Here is a 17944-nt window from a genome sequence, read left to right on the forward strand (position 1 = left end):
GGATTCGAGTTTTGAGACCACCGACCTCGAAAACACTTTATTCGACGCAACAAAATGCCCTTTATCCAGTCCAGCCTCGATGCAACGCCTCTACACTACGTTGACTATAAACCTTCCTCCAGCCGCCCTCGTTTTCGGCCAACGAACTATCCAGCTAAGGATTGTAGCAACGGTTGCAAAACATTAGTCTTCATCCATGGGTGGCCAATGTCCCATCAGATGTACGAGCATTTGATAGTGCAACTCTGCGAGACATATGGCATCCGATGTATTCCATCCGATCGAAGAGGCTTTGGAAAAAGCGAATGGAACACCAGTCGCAGCAAGGATATCACTTACGACACCTTCGCACAAGACACCATTGACTTGATCGATCAGGTCAGGATCGGGAAGTTCTTCTTCGTTGCAAGCAGCATGGGATGCGGAGAATCACTTTTGGCGTACCTCCAGATGCGAGAAGACTTACAAAAAGAATGTCAGGGTCTAATATGGCTAGGTCCTAGTCTTCCGTTCCCTTTGAAGACAGAGGCAAACCCGGTGGCGCCCTCTCGAGAGCTGTGGGACATGATATTGACTGGTTTCCGCCAGGATCGCACGGGTTTCACCAGAACGGCACTCCCAGGTGTGTTTGGCGTTCCTTTCAACATTGGCATTGAGGTTCCGGAAACGGTACTGCAAAGGTTCGAATGGATTATTGCACAAGCCGACGCAGTTGCTGTTGAGAGTTGCGTCCAAATTATCACGACCAGAGATTTCACCGATGACCTGAAGAAACTGGACGGGAAGGACGTGAGAGTTCTCGTTATCCATGGTGACAATGACCAGAGTAAGTGGACTCGAGTCGCTTGTCGTATTATCCCTCGATTCTCATGGTTATTCTGCACAGGTAATCCTGCCGAAGCCACTGCAAACCTCATTCCGACCCTCGCAAAGCAAGCCCAAGTCAAAATCTACGAAAAGGCAGCGCACGGCATGTACCTCACGCATGCACCTCAGGTCACCGAGGACATCCTCTCTTTCGTACTCGGATCATGAAGCACGGGAATAGGTCACGATGATCCACGGCCCACTAAACCGCGTGACCATGCACAGGTTAATACTCGGTATTCCCCTTTGTCCCCCACATGGCGCATGCAACCTCGTATTCTTGATTAGCTACGGAGTCTCGCTCTGTGGTCCATAACGTTATGGCCTGCAGCTCGGGCACTTGGGTATGTTCGTTTGTCGGCAGATGGTGTTCTTCTTAAACCCAGACTTCGACACGTTGACGGCGGTGACAATCTTCCTGGATCAAGCAGGCAAAAGAACCGATATAATACGCAAGCCAAGAAAATAAGTTCTTTTCTATTGATATTTCTACCATTCTTGGCTGCTGTTTTACTGATTCCCAAAACTCCACACGAATCACAGTCTCCAAGTTGGTTGCCTAGAATATTTTCTGTCCTCGGGCGTCATCGTCCTTGGAGGCTCGGTTCGTTCTGTCTACTTGATGGAAAGCCTGCCAGGCCATAATATGTCGGAAAAGAAAGGTCCGGTAAAGCGCAAAGCCGCGCCGTTGGCGGTGCCGCAGCCTGGGGAAAACGCGGCCGAAAGGAAACGAGTGCTCAATGTCCTTGCGCAGCGACGATATCGCCAGAGACGGAAAGAGCGCATCCAAAAGCTCGAAGCACAAGCAGCAGATGTGAATGGCGACAACAGCGTATTTTCTCAGAGCCCTTCTTTGCCCCTGAGCCCACACGCATCACCAAACGCCATTGGAGCACAAACAGCCATTGGTAATCAATCATCACAACCATCCTTCCAGCCACCAGACATATCATGCGATGATAGCGCCCACAATCCCCAGATCGAGGCGGCGGGGGAAGCTGCGTCGTTCCCTGCTTTCCCAGATGCCTTTGCTAGCTATGACGCATATTCCTTCGCTAGCGTTCCCACCGATGACCAGGCTTTGTGGGATACATCAGTGCTGTTGCCTTCACTGCCGAGCACTCCACTGTCGTCATCGAGGCATACATCTTCGAGCGAGAGCGAGGCTTGGTCCCTGCCACCTCTCCCAGCAGTCCAGAGAAGTTTGGGGGCCAATCCGCCGACACCTCAAGCGCAGTTTATGTTTGACCAGGCGGTGACATATTCTTTTCCCGACGAAGCGCACTTGGAGATGGCCGAACTTACCTTACTGCGGGGGTGTATGGCAATCGCCAGACGGATGAAAGTCCAAGATATCATATGGTCCTTGACCTCGACGTCGCCGTTTGTCGATTCCTCTACACACCCGGCACAATTCAGTGACCTCCCAGGTAATTTGCAACCGACCCTGATCCAAACCACCATCCCACATCACCCGGTTATCGACCTGCTGCCTTGGCCGATGGCGCGTGATAGAATGATCAAAGTGTTGTCGCAGCCCCCTGAATTCCGACCTCCAGGGGCAGCCTCGCCAATGGCCCTGCTGGACTTTGTGTACGACCTGGAAGACAGCGCAGAGGGCGTAAGGATAAGCGGCGGCAATCCATATTCGGAGATGAATTGGGAAGTGGGCGAAAAGGTGTTCAAGTCCTGGTGGTGGATTCTCGATAGGGATATTATCAAGAGGAGCAATGAGTTGCGTGCATCGAGGGGTGCACCGATGCTCGGGTCTGGAAGTATTCTGGGGGAGGTGGGATGACCATGGCTGTGGTCAAGAGCTTAAGAGAGGATTATTCCTCGCTCCGAAGCAATATCATCCATGACCGACACGGCTCGCTGCAATCGTTGCATCTTGTTCAACAGTGCGGCGTATCTAGGAAGATTTACGTCCTGGAAGACGGTTCCCTGAAAATCGCAGCCACCCCTGTCCACGAACAGTCGAATCAACGAGTATGAGCGGGAAGTATTTACGTGCCTTCCCACACATCGAGTGCGGCACTTGGTATAAACCTCGCGTGGTCTCATGGGCGATCTAGCTGTAGTCTGCGCTTTCGCAATCTCTCCACTCCTTGCAGCTTATTATTCTCTTCTTCTTTGCGATCGTAAAAGCCGAACCGTCCTCGTATAGGCAATTTCACGCCAGCCACCAAGCAACCCGGCGGAGGTTAGAACGGGTAGTGCAAATGAGGCGTTCGTCATGCATGAAGCAATTTCGGGGCCATTCCCTCGCCCCATGAGTCAGACCCATATCATTGGAGGGCTAGGGAGGCTTTTTGACCGGTAAGAGTAGGTGGCTATCGGAGGTTTGTGCACAGACGCAATAAGCGGGCTTCGATTTGAATCCCCCGCCCTCAGTGTGTTTCTTCCCGTGTTTTCATCTTCCTCTTTTATCCTATGGTTCCGAATAAGGTTCATGACTTTCATGCGTGCGTGTACATCGCCGGGCTGATACCCCAAAGTCCATCAGGACAATGGGTCTGGGACAACGAGAACAGAGTCTCAGTTCTAGCAACAGCACCGGGCATCTCTGGCGCCCTTCGTCCACTATGCTTCGACTCTCCGACGAAAGGATCAATTGGGAGGGTCAGTTGGATGCCGTTACCAGGGAGGAGCTGCTTTTTGTGCGGACCAGACCTAGCCTTTTCCAGCAGCCTTCTGGGCCTTATTAGCGAGGGTTCTCCTTGTGTGTTGGAGCCCAACTGGTGTTGATTTCTTATCTCCTGGGGGTGGTTTATCTCAGGCCACTAGGCCTACTCCATTCGGCAAGATTCCCCTTGTTTCTGACAGTGGAAATGCCATGTTGTGGAGAGTCTGGCCTTGCAGCTGTGGCCCTGACGCTATCCTGTGCCAGGCGAGTTGGACCCGTTGGTACCTGCATGAGGCTGCAACTTTGGCCTGGATGAGCCCTGCATCGCGCAAGCAGGTTGCAGAGCTAGCTTCGACCGTCAGCTTGCCTCTGACACCGCCAGCAAGCCCCGAAGAGCTCGCTCAGCTTTCTCGCCTGAACACTCACAGGAGTCTGCAAGTAAGTCAGGTCCAACACATTCCTGCCTTCGTCCACTCTTTTCTCCCCGTTCGTTCTTTTCCTTGCCGTTCGTTTGTCACTTTAATTCTGTTACTTGGAGGCCTCTCCCAACGGCAGCCGGCGCACAAAGGCAATTGAGCTCGACAATACCACGTCGATTCCACTCCTTCTGCTTCACGATGCGTCAGTCCTTTGCTTTGTTCCTCAGTCTCGCCGCGCTGGGATTTGCCCAGGACAGTGGTACTCCCACCACTGCGACCGACCCATCGGTGACCACTCCTACTGATTCAGTCACCACTGATCCCGCTACTACCTCCTCCAGTACGACTTTCAGCGCAGGTTCGAGTAGCTCAACCAATGCCACGAGCACCACGCAAGGACCGATAACACACACGGTGGCGGTGGCTTTGGTACGGGGCGCTCTCAAGAAAGTCATGTCAAGGATCAACACTGATACATCGAGTAGGGAGGCTTTACATTTGTCCCGGACGTGACACTAGCCGAAGCAGGCGACACGATTCTGTTTCAATTTTACCCTACCAATCACTCGGTCATTCGCGCAGAATATGGATATCCTTGTGTTCCCTACGAGGACACGGGTGTCGATAAGGTCGGATTCTTTTCAGGCTTTTACCCCGTCGATGCGATTTTACCCGACCCGCCTCAGTGGTCGATTGTGATCAATGACACAAATCCCATCTTCTACTATTGTGGCGCGCCGGGATCATGTATCAACCATCAGATGGTTGGGGTCATCAATCCCAATGCCACGACGTCGCTGCAACACCAAAAAGACCTGGCGTCTGAATCGCAATTCATGTTGCTGCCAGGTCAACCTTGGCCCGACGAGAGCGAGGATCCATTCACCACGTCGTCTCCGGCTCCCAGCGCGTCAGCAACTACTTCGTCCACCGGATCTGCCCCCGCCAGTGCAACCAGCCCAAGTAAAAAGTCATCCTCCGGTTCAGGCCTCTCTAGTGGGGCTATCGCTGGGATTGCAATCGGAGCCTCCGCTGTGGCTCTTGCTGCCGCCGTTGCCCTCTATCTTTGTGGCCGCCAATCTCGCGCTCGCGGGTCCAGCAATAAACATGCCGAGGACCGCCCCAACACAGGCCACGCCACTCAAGTGTCCTACAATCCACAGGCGCCACATAGCCACCTGTCATATATGACCGATCCGACCAAGCATATGTCTATGCACAGCAGCGTTGTGGGCATGGCGCCCTCTCCAGCTCTTCCCGGATACGTTCCTTCACATGATCCTACAATGTCGCCCCCACTGCATCCGGCGTATCCCATGCTCATGAGCGATTCTCTAAGTCCTGGTCCGATGGCGCCAGGAAGCGACATCACCTCACCGCACAGTCCGAGCCCGAACCAGATGTATGCAGTCCCAGCGTACAGCAGCGGTGTTCCGCAGAGCATGTAAGCTTCAAGAACTACCAGTTGCAGAAACAGGTGCAGGGGACATGACTCGCTAATTTAATGCATAGGAACGGAACACCTGTCCACTCTATGATTTATAGTGCCCCGCCGCCGCCCCATGTCCATGAGATGGCGGCGTCGGAGCCTTTACCCCATCCTCAGTCCCCTCCGCCCCAAGGAGACGGGATCATGGGCTTCATTCGGAGGTCAAGCGTCAGCAAGGCTGGTGGCGTGGAACGGTACGGGTGAAGAGACATGACGGTTTGGCTTGAGAGGAAGATGTACTGTAAGGTTAGGTAGTCATGTATTCAGAGATGGGCATTTGTTTGAGGATAACCACACCAGGCGATTTTTAACGGATATCTGTCAGATCAAAGCATGAGGCGCAGGAAAGTCTGAAAGTTCTTGGAGGCGAGCTAGGCGCATTTATTCTTGATGGGCTCCCAGTGTTTTGGGGGGAAAAGCAACATGCGACTAATGCGAAGAATAAATGGTCACATAATATAGGTCACATTGGCTTGACACAGATTTAAACTTGACACACTCTGTTCAAACATAACTCACGAAGATCAACCCCCTGACCACAGTACGAGGGAAAAATCCTGGGTTACGGTGGCCCTGACAGCCTTAATCTTCGTGTCAAGAATCATGAGACCCCAATAGTGCCACGGTCAATCCCTTCATTCTCCGTTTCAGCAGGTCCTCCTCACTGCCGAGACTTACGAGGCTCTTGCTCCGGCCAAGATTGTCCGTGCCTTTTTGCTTCTCTTCCTGTTTCCGCCGATCGTACTCCCCTTTCGTGGTTCCGTTCGCTCTCGCGGCCGGCGACGTTGCTTCTTTGCTGGAGCTGAGGCTGGACATGACCAATGGTGCATCGTCATCCATACTCTCTCCCGTAGGTGTTCTTTTGTGATGCCTTGTTTCGGTCGTTGTTGCAAGCTCAAGCGAGCTCCCCGAGTCGTGCGTGAATGTCCCCTGTCTCAACCTGCTTTCGATCGCTGGACCCTCGAATTGATGTGGTGGCCTTTCGAAAATCTCCTGGATCCACCTCCCGCAGCGGAAGATGTGTTTCCAACCTTCCGGGAAAATGCTTACGAAGGAGACGAACCCGTGCGAGATTCCTGGTATGAGTGTTACTTCCACATGATCCTTCTCATTAAACTCGGCTGTTGATTTCTCGAGCCCAGCTTCTTGTCGCTCCTGGAAAAGGTGAAGTTTGGCTTGGCGCAGGCGGCCAGCGAAAATTACAGTGTCATCAACCAGAGGGTCACGTTCGCCGGTCAGGAAGTATGTTTTAGGAAATTTCGCCAGGAGACCTTCAGAGGCCACAGCGGGACAAAGCAAATGATCAGTCGTAAAGTCAGGTCGGTGATATGGCCCGACGTAGAGAATGATCATTGCACGCATCATTTCCGGAGTGAGAATTCGGTCGCCAAAGTAGGAGATGATGCTGGAGACAGCCAGTCTTGTTTTGAGCGGTTGAGGCTTAGAGAGGGCGACAGCTTGCTTTTGTGCTTCGACATCGGTGCTCTTTCGGTCAAGCCGCTCCTCCGGCTGCGTAGGGCTTTCTGCTCGAGGTGCAAAAAAATCGTGATTGGGGTCGTCCTCGTCGTCACTTAGGGGCCTTGGAGTGGTCGGAGTATATCGGCGATCAATGTCCTCGCTCTTGCGCTTGATAAATCGTTCGTATTTCTTCGCGGTTCGTGGGTTGCGAATCAGCGCCATCTGATCATCTGTCATCCAACTGCCAATATTGAAGTCCAAAGCCGGGTACAAGAGAACCAGTCCAGCAGGGGATGGTAGAATCCCCTGAGACGTGCTGCTCTGGTTGGATTGAATGACCATCAACGTCGTGCCACAAGCCAGGTTGCCACCGGCGCTGTCGCCCGTGATCACGATCCTTGGGCAGGAGACTGGTTTCATACCGATGCACCGACCTCGAGTTGCCACGATCTGGGTGTAGACATCGAAGCACTCGTTCAATGCGTATGGGTAAGGATATTCGGGCGCCTTGCGATAGTCAAGACTGAGAATTGGCAGTCCTGTTCTTCCGGCCAAGGCAAGCAACTTGTCATCACTTGTCCTCGGATCCATGGCAACGAAGCCTCCACCTGGAATATCAAGAACCACATTCTCCTGCCTCTCCAACTCGGCAAGGGAGCCATCGAAATACATCCATGCAACGACGGGTTCCTTGTAATGAGATTGCTTTGGGCGAGGGATTCGAATCCGCCGTGGCTTATATTTGGTGAAGCGAGGGCGTAACAGCGCTGTGAAGAACTTCAGATAAGGTGTGGTTGGTTTGTTCCATGCCACTCGCAAATGATCGACCGTGAGAACGGCGCGAACTTTGCGTACTTTTTCATCCGCCTGTTCTGCCGCAAAGAGATAATATACCGAGAACACGATTGAGCATAGATCCCTAATGGCCTTATTTCTGATCTTCATGGCGCTCCAGAAACCAGCGTCCAGAGCTGTGGTAATCCATGTTGCCCGGAAATAAGCCCGGCTGTACAGATTGGCAAGGGGTTCGGGGGATTCGAGGCCAACGATCTTCGCAAAGTTTCGGCAAATGTAGAGCCAGAGGAACGTCAGGACAACAGATTGCCAGACAGTGAACCGCTTAGAGAGTCGCTGGGAGATGGATCGAATGAGAGGAGGGCCATGTTTGTCACCTCTTGTCTTGCCATGAGCAAGCGCTTTCCAAAGCAGAAGGGAGAGATTACCTCAGAAGGTAAAGGGACCAGAATGAGACAACTGCAAAGACCTGGACTTTGCGGAACTGAGACGACGGCCGGCCCAGCACATGATCTAGCCACTCTTATCAGAACAAGCGCTCTCACGGTAGAGGAGACTGGATAGCAGACCTATCATACTTCGTATTCACCGGGAACCACGGACTGGTGGGAGATTCGAAAGACAGTTGAAGGACTGTTAGGGAATGCCAGAACAAGACGGCGCCATTCCAAAGCACGGACAAATCTTGGCTTTGTCCGCATGCAGAAATGAAAGAAGAAGAGAGGCACAGGTGAACAGTAAAGGCCAGAGTATAGAAGACCGCCAGCTGACGAGGAGCGCAGAATTGGTGACCATCGCAAACATGAGTCCTCTGACGTTGTAGGCCGGAGTCCGGGTGGCAGTGGCAGGCTCAGGTACTAGAAGCGGCAAGCGACCATGCGGGCCGAAATGCATGTGAAAGTTTGCCTGTCAGGTGACAACGCGTGGACATGTGAAAGAGGCTGAGAGGCCTTTCGCCCCACCAAAGTACCGAGCAATGATATGGGTCCAGATGCCTAAAACAATCCGATGAGGGTGTTCGCTACATTAATACACAAGCCATCTATTACATGGGCTGCTTGATATTTCTTAAGGAATCCCTCCTCATGGATAATAGTGTTTCCCGACTGTATTAAGACCAGACCACCAATTTTCTTCCTTGGAGAATTTGCTGCGCCATTGTCTCAATTCTTGCTCCCCTCAAGATAATCCCGCCGACGCCGCCCGATGTTTGTTTGATCATTTCGAACCAATCCAGGACCCCAAGAGTCGTGAGAGATTTGGCTGATATTAGATGAAGCCTCTGTTATGGCTTGATGCACCTCAATGACTTTGCATCCTGCCTAGTGCTAGTCCTCGAGCACATTTCAATGTGGAGACTGTGCGTCAACTCTCATCGTCCATGTTATTCCGAAGGCGAGCGTAGTGGACGCCTTCCTGTTGACCGTCATCAAGAGAATGGCAAATGGTCTCTAATCCAGCCTGTCACCCCCCCACTGTTTCCACTGTTGTTGTTTCCGCCGTTGCGACTTCCGCCGCTGTTTCCACTCTGGGCTCTGGAGCTGTGCCGTCTTAGATCACTCTGCACGCTTGAATGGCGCTGAGTTTCTGGGCGTTCCACATCGTAGTTCTGTGTCCTTCCAAAATAGGACTCCCTCACCTCTCGCATTGTGCGGGGACCTTCTAGGATCGGTGCTGGGGTGTTTCGAGCGGAGTCAGGGAGATATGCACGTGGACTTGATACTGAAGATGCTCGCCGGCTGTGTCTTCGTCTTGATGGTCCCGTCCGCGGGCGATCTTCCGGAGCGGTTATGGCTTTTCGACAGTGGGGGCAAGTATCGTGTTCTTTCAGCCACGCTGTCACGCAGTCACCATGAAACCAGTGATTGCATGGAAGGACGGTCACCTCGTTATCCAACTCAACATTGTCCATGCATATCGAACATTCAGCCTTACCTTCCTCGCCTAGCATTTCTCTGTCCACCTTCTTCTTTGAGAGAGACAGAATAGCCTCCTCTGATGCAGGCGGAGGTGCGGTACTCGCATTGTGTTGTTCCATGAGCTGTGTCATAACCCGGTCGAATGCTTCTTGACTGAACACCATGTCACCAGCTCGACCACTTGCGGGATTGAGCATTTGATGGAGAAGGTCAAGTGCCAAAGGCGGCTGGCCTCCTGGTCGTCTCTCATCAGTGTCTGGACCGCGAAGCGTTTCTGGTTGCATCGATTGTAAAATAAGGGAGAAGAGACTGTGAAAAGATTCAGCACTAGGTTATCACAGTTCTCGTGGAACATACTCTTGCAAACCCGCAGGCTGCAAATGGGGTTGAGGGTCATCGAATCCGCCAACACCTGGTCGTTGCAGGGATCCGAAAGGATATAGAGGGTCAAAGGGAGTGCTTCGGTTCTGTAGTTCATCCAGTCGGGTAAGCAATTGTTCCATCTCATCAATCACTTCAAACAGGTCATCTGCTCGTACATTGCGCCCATCGGTTGTCCATGCACGGGTGCTGAGAACCATTCTCCCACCTCTACCAGTGGACGTAAATTCGAACGTGGTAAAGCTGGGTCCTTGATCGTTGCTTGCGTCTTCCAACCAATGGTTATGATCCCCTAGCCCAGTGTGGTCATATGAGCCGCCGGGAGGTGGCATTGGCGTTTCGGCAGGCAAAGGTAGAGACGGAGTTCGGTCGAAGTCGTAGGGAGACGGGGCTTCACCCGGCTCGAGCTGATGTGCGGTGTTAGCTCTGAGTTGCCCATGAACAGGTGAGTACATGTACAATTTCGGTGAAGTCTCCTTCGCACCGGGGACAAGTGAGTCCTCCATGAGCTCGATCCCATTCATTCTGGCACTGATGACAGTAGACTCGTTCACCTTGAATTCTTGACATGATGAAGGTTTGAGGTTGATTGAGGATTGAGTTGAGTGACAGATGCTGTCTTTCAGGCGCATATAAGGCGTTGGAGCAAGGCTGTTGTCATGCGCAGGCTGGTGTGGCGTGGGTATGCGGAGCAAGGTATTTGTATTGTTTGACGGTTTGGGTGTAAAGTGGCGGCGCCCGCGGTTGAATGTCGAATGTGACTGTAGTGGTGTTGATCGCACAAGGACGAGATGTCCTTCCTGACTGAGCGGAGAGGAAAAGGACGAATTAATATTGGGGTTATTAATAAGAATCAAACGATACCGGGTAGTTGATCATGAAGTGCAGTAGGTTTCCGTTGTATGCGTGTCACCGCGAATGGGGAGTGATTGCATCACCAGCTCATCACTGGCTCAAGTTATCATAAAAGGAAACTTGTACCATCCCGATTGTATGGTACAACAGAGCGCAAGGTGATTCTGGGAGAAATGCAGCCGACCTGTGTTTTTACCCTAAACAACGATGGAAGCATATGATCATTTGTTTGGCTTGTTCATGTGCATTATTCGACGCCATTCCAAGTCATTCTTCCAGGCCAGGCATTCTCCTTGCCAGGCAATATCATACACAGCCTCAAAGCAAACGCAAGATGTCTGATTAGGTTGTCACCTCTTTCGTGACCCTCTCATCAAGATACCCCCAACAATACCTGCGGCCACAGCGACGCCGCCAATGATTGCAACACCCATCAGGCCCTCCCTGGATACCTTGTCGTCGATCAATTGTCGCAGGCTAGCGGACTGCAGATTTCCAGGCTCCTTCTCCAGTAATAGCTCATTGTACCGCCTTGCTTCAGCATAGTTTCCCAACTTGTAGTTTCCCAAGGCCAGATAGTATAAACATTCTCTTCTCCTTTCAGGGGTTGTCTTGAAGATGTCAGAGAGTAGTTGAACGCCCAGTTGTTGCTCGCTCCGCTGGTTGGATTTGATCAGGCCCTACCTCATCAGTTCGCACATCGGTATCGCCAGGTCTGTTGAATAACATACCCATGCATAATTGAACTTTGTCTGAACCCCAACATATTCACCTTCTTTCTCGTACTGGGCACGCAGAACTTGTAGTTCCGCAGGTTTCAGAGGGCTGCAGCAGATAGAGTCAGACCTGACACCCACAGAAATCAAAGGTGAACAAGAACCTTTCAGCGTCGGCGGCGTACGGTAGATTTGAAGGCATCGCAGTTTTCAAGCGGGTATTTACAAGGTTCGCGCAAGATAATGGGTCAGTTATAGACTCAAAATGTTCGATTCTGTTGGATACTTTTGAGCATGGAAATCGGCGAATGGACCTGGGTCCTGTGGCTCAGCAATCGGAACAGTGGCTTAGGCATGACGTCGGGCTCCGAACCTACCTGGGGTGCTGCGGTTGCGTGGTTGCTCCCCACAACCAATGTCAACAAGGGATGTGCAAACTACCTATCTAGGTAGATGATCACATCTCCCTCACCACGATTCCCTTGTCGTATCACCACTGTATTATTGAAGGTCAACATCACTCAAAATGCTCCTTGACGAAGATCCATCCACTGTAAGTAAATCGAATGATTCTGTCAGTCTGAAGGCAAGCCTGACACGATGTAGCTCATCCGCGCAACGATTTCAAACTTCAATATTGCACCCGACAAAGCCGCCCTGTCGCGTGTCAATGACTCCCTTTCCACCTTGCAACAGTCGCGCGAGCTTAGAATTCGAGATGCAGAGACCGCCCTGAGGAAATTGTCTAGACAGCTGGCGACTCTTTCGTCCCAGCACAAAGAAGTGCTCACCAGCCATGATAGTGGCCGGCATGCGAGTGAGATTGTCCAACTCGACACCAAAAAATTCCGAATCGCCAAACAGGCCTCAGAGGTTGAAGCAGAGACCGAGAGGCTCGAAGCAGAACTTGAGCGGCTAAAGATGCGACTGTCCTCCTTAGAAGAGCAAGGTGTCGAGGGCGACGAAAATACCCGGCAGGCTCGAGAAGTTGATGATCCCACCGTGTGCGTTAGCTACCACGGAATTCGAGAACCGCTACTGACTTCAGACTAGACTACGTCTTTGGCTATACCGATCACTTGGCATTAGCCTAGAGCAGGACGAGGCAGGGAATTACAATAAGGCGACAATTGCAAACACGAAGAAGGGTGATGTGCACGTTGTCAACATCGATCCTAAGTTCTCAAAGTGGTTTTACGCAGACTACTTCTGGCAAACAATGCAGGGTTGATTTCATGGCCTGTTACGAGTTTAATGAGTATTGGACGAGGAGGTTTAGACCAGGGTAATAGAGAAGTCAGTCTGTTGACTAAAGGTTGCTTGCAATTCCGGGATGCACTTCTCGCGTGAAGATGTTCGTAGGACGGAGCTGTCGCCGTCCAACGTCGAATTTGAAGCTGACCACTTTATCTCAATCCGTAGGTCCTTGATGCTAGTTCATAGCCCGACATTTAGCATGCCGTTGATGCGAAGCCATTACTCAGACACACCAGAAGCAGCATTGAGTCGTAGATCGGCCAATCTTTACACTTATGCCCAACAGTTGGGCGCCTGCTTTATGATGTCCTCTGAATTTACCGGCTGCCGGTAAGTTCTGCAAAGCAAACTTCCATCTGGCACTTTGCCTCATGTACCAATGGCACATAGATTTCAGATAACAAACAAGCAAAAAAGGTAGACAGGAGATTCATTGCTTCGGTATATCGTCAATGGCAATGACATCGTGAAAACAGTGATCGAAGTCTCGGTTGGTGGTGTTGAGCCTCGAATTAGCCCAAGAAAAATATCTGCGTGATCTTCGGCAAAACTCAATATCCTTGTCTGGCCACTCTTTTCTAGCTGCATCGACCACAAGATCTTTCAATGCACCGCAGCAGTGTCAACGCAATCCTCAACCATGCCGCGCAAGCCTCCGACGCCGCTCAAGGTGAAGAAAAACCTTTTAACTGAAGTTGTGAGTCCAACTGGACTCTTCCTGTCGGTTTAGCCGCTAACTACTTGGGCAGAAAATCCGACAATCATGGAACAAATACAACCTCTACAACCTGGCACGACAGATGCCTTATTCAGGCAGATCACATAATTTTTTCAAACAGAAGTGGATGTCAAAATCTTTGGCGCGCAACTACCATGGCGAACACATCCGCGAGAAACAGTGGCTGCGAATGTTCGACAGGAGGATTCGGTCCGTGGTCCCCATGGATGCAGAATATTTGGCTTCCAATGATGGCTCGCTGGAATCTGCTGGCCGTGGCTCAGGGCTGGAGGCGAGAGGGAAGCAAAAGACGACAACAGCAATACCATACATGCAAATGACCTTTGCGCCGATGGAGCGGAGACTGGACACTGCCATCTTTAGAGCCATGTTTGCAAGTAGCGCTCGTCAAGCAAGGCAGTTTGTGGTACATGGAGCGGTAAAGGTCAACGGCAAACAGGTGAGGCTGAGATCGATGATTCACAGTGGAATAGATTTGACGCAAGAAACAGATGCGATACCCGGGGTATTTGCTCAACCCTGGAGATATGTTCCAGGTTGAGCCGGAACGAGTCATGTGGGCGACGGGAGCACCCAAGCTCCTGCTAAATACCTCTAGGAGCGAAGAAGGCGGGGATGAGGGTAACACTGGAGAAATGTCAGCAGAGTCTGCTGAAGAAGGAGCAGCCTCTGAACAAGCGACTGAAGAAGACGTCGATGTTGATAAAGACCCGCGGGAGGTGCTGAAAGATTTACGTGCCAAAGCGAAGAGTATCCTCGCGACGTCAAAACGAGATATCGGGGCGAAGCGGAAGCAGGACCTTCGAGCATTTTCCATCGCCATCAAAAAGCTGCTATCACGATCTTCCTCGTCGACAATCCTCACAGACAGCCTTGAAGCTCAATTTGCGGAAATCCAACACCAGCTAAACATCCGGAAAGAAAACCTGGACGCCGGCGCTAGCAGCCTGCCTTCTGCAAAAGACGACAAGACGTCTTCCTCAGATCCAAGTCCAAAGACAGGGACAATGGCTGAATCGGTCCCCCCCGAACCTAAGCAGGAGAGCATCCTGACTGACGCCGATTACAACGAACTCTATGCTGCACTTCGCTCTATGCACGAGAACCCAGTTGATGATTCCAAGCCATACGCAACTCCCTGGATGCCGCGCGAATACATGAGTGCGTTTGCCTTCATTCCGCGGTTTCTCGAAGTCAATCACAACATCTGCGCGGCGGTATACTTGAGACATCCCGTTGCAAGACCTGGTTTGGCGGAGGTGCCCAGCCCTTACCAAGCTGATGTACATGGTACAGCTTTCGCATGGTATTTGAGAAGGAGATGAGGGCCTAAGAGGCTGCTAAAGTAGACTTGTGTACTACTACTTTCATTGCTGTGTAGCGATAGAGGCTGGCTGGACTTGTATGTACAATGAGAAATGTGCATCAGGTTGTACATTGGTTGTTTTTCGCGTTCGAGGCATCTCTAGCATCTATCGGCCTAATATCTACCTGTGGCAATATTAAAATTAAAGCAGCGGGTTGGATCGATACTCTGGGGCGGATTCGCCATTGATCTCTGGTTTCTTCGCCTGCTTCTCCTTTTCAAGGTCCAGTTCAGAATCCTCTAACTCGGCCAAGTACTTCTCCGCCTCAAGAGCAGCTATGCATCCGCTTCCGGCGCTGGTGATGGCCTGACGATATCGTTTGTCCTGCACGTCTCCAGCCGCAAACACACCCGAGATACTGGTATAGCTGGTGCCCGGCGTTGTCAGAATGTAACCATCCTCGTCTGTGTCCATTTGACCCTTGAAGATCGCAGTTGCTGGGTCGTGGCCAACGGCATAGAACAAGCCACTGGCTTCCAGGACTTCCTCTTCCTTGGTGACCACGTTTCTGATTTTTAGATGTGTCATCAGTCCCCGAGGTTTGTCTTCTCCCTGCACCTCGACTGCGACGTGGTTAAACTTGACTGTCACCTTAGGATTCGCCAACAAGCGTTTTGCCATGGTTTTGGAGGCTCGCAGTTTGTCCCTCCTGACCAGCACGGTGACGTGGGAGCCGTATTTGGTCAGAAACATGGCCTCCTCTGCAGCAGAATCGCCTCCCCCGATCACGACGAGCGGTTTGTTGCGGAAGATGGGGACAGCGCCGTCACAGACTGCGCAGGCAGATATACCATTTTGCCAATATGTCTCCTCACCGGGTAAATGTAAGCGCCTCGCATTTGCGCCTGTCGCGATGATGACCGCATCGGCCGTGTGCGCCGGTTCATCGGATTCTCCATCTTGGTATTCTCTCCACAAACGAAACGGCCGTGATTGTAGGTCGACCCTTGTGATTGTCTCGGTGATGATTTCGGTACCAAACCGGAGAGATTGTGCCTTCATCTCTTCCATTAACTCTGTGCCACTAATACCCTTGGAAAAGCCCGGGTAGTTCTCCACGTCGGTAGTTGTTGTTAATTGACCGCCCGCCGCGGTGCCACCGGCAAGGAAGCCCTCATACATAACGGGCTTGAGTTCCGCACGGGATAGGTAAATGGCAGCGGTGTGAGCAGCAGGGCCGGAGCCAATAATGGCGACCCTGGTATGGGGAGGCGCCATGGCGCGCAAAAAGGATGAGGAAAAGTTCGCTTTGGTGGGGGATCGCTGCTTGTCGAGAGACACGGATGAGGCGGCCAAGGAGAGACTGAGGGACGAACGTAAGGGTCGTGAGACGCGGTGGAGCTTCGAGTAAAACAGTTTGGCGGATGAGGGACAGAACACAAGGGAGAGTGAAGAGGGTGTTTAAAGGTATCTAAAAATCAAGAGAACGTAGAATTCCAGCAACGTCGGTTGACAAATTTGTGAGAAGTTCTTGTGTATGGATTGCAAATCGCCAGACCGCAGCGGCCAGTAGCGCCAAAGGCGGGTCGAAGCAAGCCACCAAAAGCTAAGGCCTAAAATTCCCTTCAAATAAACTCCATCTTTGCCTTTGATCACGGCAACAATAAGTGATTTAGTCAACCGACTGATTGAGACAGCGCTCATTCATTTCTCATCTCCTTGTCCCTCGCCTGCCGTGCTCTTTACCCGTTGAAGACACCTCAAAGTATTGGCTCTATGACACTGTAGACGGTAATGGGCTTGTTAAGTGCACTTTTACATCCCAAGAAAGTCCCCATGCTCGTGGTTACCCTTGACGCCCTTGGAACAGTATACAATTTCCGGCACTCAGTATCTGTGCAGTACCTCCAGGTTGCCGAGAACTGCGGGCTCAAGACCAAAGTCGACCTCAAGCAGCTGGATCGATCGTTCAGATCTTCTTTCAAGCATTATAACGCCGCTTACCCCAACTATGGCAAGAGGACACTCGGAAGTCCGGAGGAATGGTGGACCAAGGTCGTCAATCGTGCATTCGGCGACCTCGTGGAAGGAGGAGAAGCAGCGCTCCCGAGGGATTTGGGGTCTGCCCTCTACAAACACTTCTCCTCCAGTGCTGCTTATGAACCCTTCCCGGACGTGAAGCCCTTTCTCCAGAGCATGGCCGCTCTAAAAAAACAGTTTGCTGATCCAGAAGGACCCTTGGTGGCGACTGGAATTGTCACAAATTCCGACCCTCGAGTCAGGGTGGTGCTACAAGACATGGGTTTCAGTGTAGGGCCATCGAGCATTCCAGATTTCGAAAGCGTAATGAAAACGCACATGGATAACCTCCGCGACGCGTCCAAAGTGGTCTTCGATAGTCCCTTCAGAGATTATTACAATCCCCAGCACGACTTCGACTTCCTGTGCACGAGCTACGACGCCGACGCAGAAAAGCCACAGGAGAAAATCTGGCTCGAAGCCCTGAGGCTCGTGTTTCCAATGCCTATTTCTCGATCCGAACAGAACTCCGAGCCTGCCTCTAGCATAACAGACGCGTTCAGAAAGGTGTCATCGGCCATCAGCCACCAATCGGACATTTCGAGGATGCTACGAATACATATCGGAGACGAGTACGTAAAAGACTATGTCGGTGCTGTCGGTGCTGGCTGGGAAGCTCTTCACCTCGATCGAGAGGGTAGCAGCTCTGGCTTGGGAGCCGATGTTAAAGTCGTTCAGTCCCTCGAAGAGGCTGCCATGGTTGTCAATCTGATGGCCCGAGAGTATTTCGCTCAAAACGAAGACTAGCAACCCTAGGGACGTGAAGGATACTTGTATACGAGGTAGTTCCCATCTGAGAAGGAATTGCACCTGCGTCGATTGGACCAAGAAAAACACGCACATCATTGGCGTGTCATAAGTCTCCACATTGGCGGCACTGGAAAATCCATGGCCAATGAGAAGGCACCACAGTGACATGCATTCTGCAGCCTGCTTAGAGCTTCTCCAGCGCGTCATTGACATCACTTCTGATCAACAACCTGTCAAGTTATTCTTTTACCCCGACCGCCTGCCGTATCCTCTTACAGGAGTGAAAA

The 17944-nt window shown here is 51.7% G+C and overlaps 9 protein-coding genes across 9 annotated transcripts; 6 read left to right on the forward strand and 3 right to left on the reverse strand.

Moving 5' to 3' along the window:
* Window positions 1-207: 207 nt before the first annotated feature.
* AYL99_07015 (hypothetical protein) lies at window positions 208-1035 on the forward strand (the record flags this gene model as incomplete). The annotated part of the gene is made up of 2 exons (XM_018838524.1): window positions 208-826; window positions 887-1035. The coding sequence occupies 2 exons, from the start codon at window positions 208-210 to the stop codon at window positions 1033-1035; spliced, it is 768 nt and encodes a 255-aa protein (XP_018693084.1).
* Window positions 1036-1513: 478 nt separating this feature from the next.
* Window positions 1514-2665, forward strand: AYL99_07016 (hypothetical protein; the record flags this gene model as incomplete). The annotated part of the gene is made up of 1 exon (XM_018838525.1): window positions 1514-2665. One exon carries the CDS (start codon window positions 1514-1516, stop codon window positions 2663-2665), a length of 1152 nt encoding a protein of 383 aa, XP_018693085.1.
* Window positions 2666-4110: 1445 nt separating this feature from the next.
* Window positions 4111-5605, forward strand: AYL99_07017 (hypothetical protein; the record flags this gene model as incomplete). The annotated part of the gene is made up of 3 exons (XM_018838526.1): window positions 4111-4341; window positions 4398-5356; window positions 5425-5605. 3 exons carry the CDS (start codon window positions 4111-4113, stop codon window positions 5603-5605), a joined length of 1371 nt encoding a protein of 456 aa, XP_018693086.1.
* Window positions 5606-5995: 390 nt separating this feature from the next.
* On the reverse strand, window positions 5996-10478 carry AYL99_07018 (hypothetical protein; the record flags this gene model as incomplete). Its single annotated transcript, XM_018838527.1, has 4 exons — window positions 5996-8033; window positions 8083-8167; window positions 9590-9882; window positions 9931-10478. The coding sequence occupies 4 exons, from the start codon at window positions 10476-10478 to the stop codon at window positions 5996-5998; spliced, it is 2964 nt and encodes a 987-aa protein (XP_018693087.1).
* Window positions 10479-11159: 681 nt separating this feature from the next.
* On the reverse strand, window positions 11160-11727 carry AYL99_07019 (mitochondria fission 1 protein; the record flags this gene model as incomplete). The annotated part of the gene is made up of 3 exons (XM_018838528.1): window positions 11160-11489; window positions 11541-11634; window positions 11690-11727. 3 exons carry the CDS (start codon window positions 11725-11727, stop codon window positions 11160-11162), a joined length of 462 nt encoding a protein of 153 aa, XP_018693088.1.
* Window positions 11728-12051: 324 nt separating this feature from the next.
* AYL99_07020 (hypothetical protein) lies at window positions 12052-12756 on the forward strand (the record flags this gene model as incomplete). The annotated part of the gene is made up of 3 exons (XM_018838529.1): window positions 12052-12078; window positions 12132-12529; window positions 12579-12756. 3 exons carry the CDS (start codon window positions 12052-12054, stop codon window positions 12754-12756), a joined length of 603 nt encoding a protein of 200 aa, XP_018693089.1.
* A 666-nt stretch (window positions 12757-13422) lies between these two features.
* On the forward strand, window positions 13423-14846 carry AYL99_07021 (hypothetical protein; the record flags this gene model as incomplete). Its single annotated transcript, XM_018838530.1, has 3 exons — window positions 13423-13479; window positions 13532-13960; window positions 14013-14846. The coding sequence occupies 3 exons, from the start codon at window positions 13423-13425 to the stop codon at window positions 14844-14846; spliced, it is 1320 nt and encodes a 439-aa protein (XP_018693090.1).
* Window positions 14847-15029: 183 nt separating this feature from the next.
* On the reverse strand, window positions 15030-16106 carry AYL99_07022 (thioredoxin reductase; the record flags this gene model as incomplete). Its single annotated transcript, XM_018838531.1, has 1 exon — window positions 15030-16106. One exon carries the CDS (start codon window positions 16104-16106, stop codon window positions 15030-15032), a length of 1077 nt encoding a protein of 358 aa, XP_018693091.1.
* Window positions 16107-16622: 516 nt separating this feature from the next.
* On the forward strand, window positions 16623-17654 carry AYL99_07023 (hypothetical protein; the record flags this gene model as incomplete). The annotated part of the gene is made up of 1 exon (XM_018838532.1): window positions 16623-17654. One exon carries the CDS (start codon window positions 16623-16625, stop codon window positions 17652-17654), a length of 1032 nt encoding a protein of 343 aa, XP_018693092.1.
* Window positions 17655-17944: the final 290 nt, after the last annotated feature.

The sequence above is a fragment of the Fonsecaea erecta genome (assembly GCF_001651985.1).
Source record: "Fonsecaea erecta strain CBS 125763 chromosome Unknown Scaff5, whole genome shotgun sequence".
NCBI classification, from domain to species: domain Eukaryota; kingdom Fungi; phylum Ascomycota; class Eurotiomycetes; order Chaetothyriales; family Herpotrichiellaceae; genus Fonsecaea; species Fonsecaea erecta.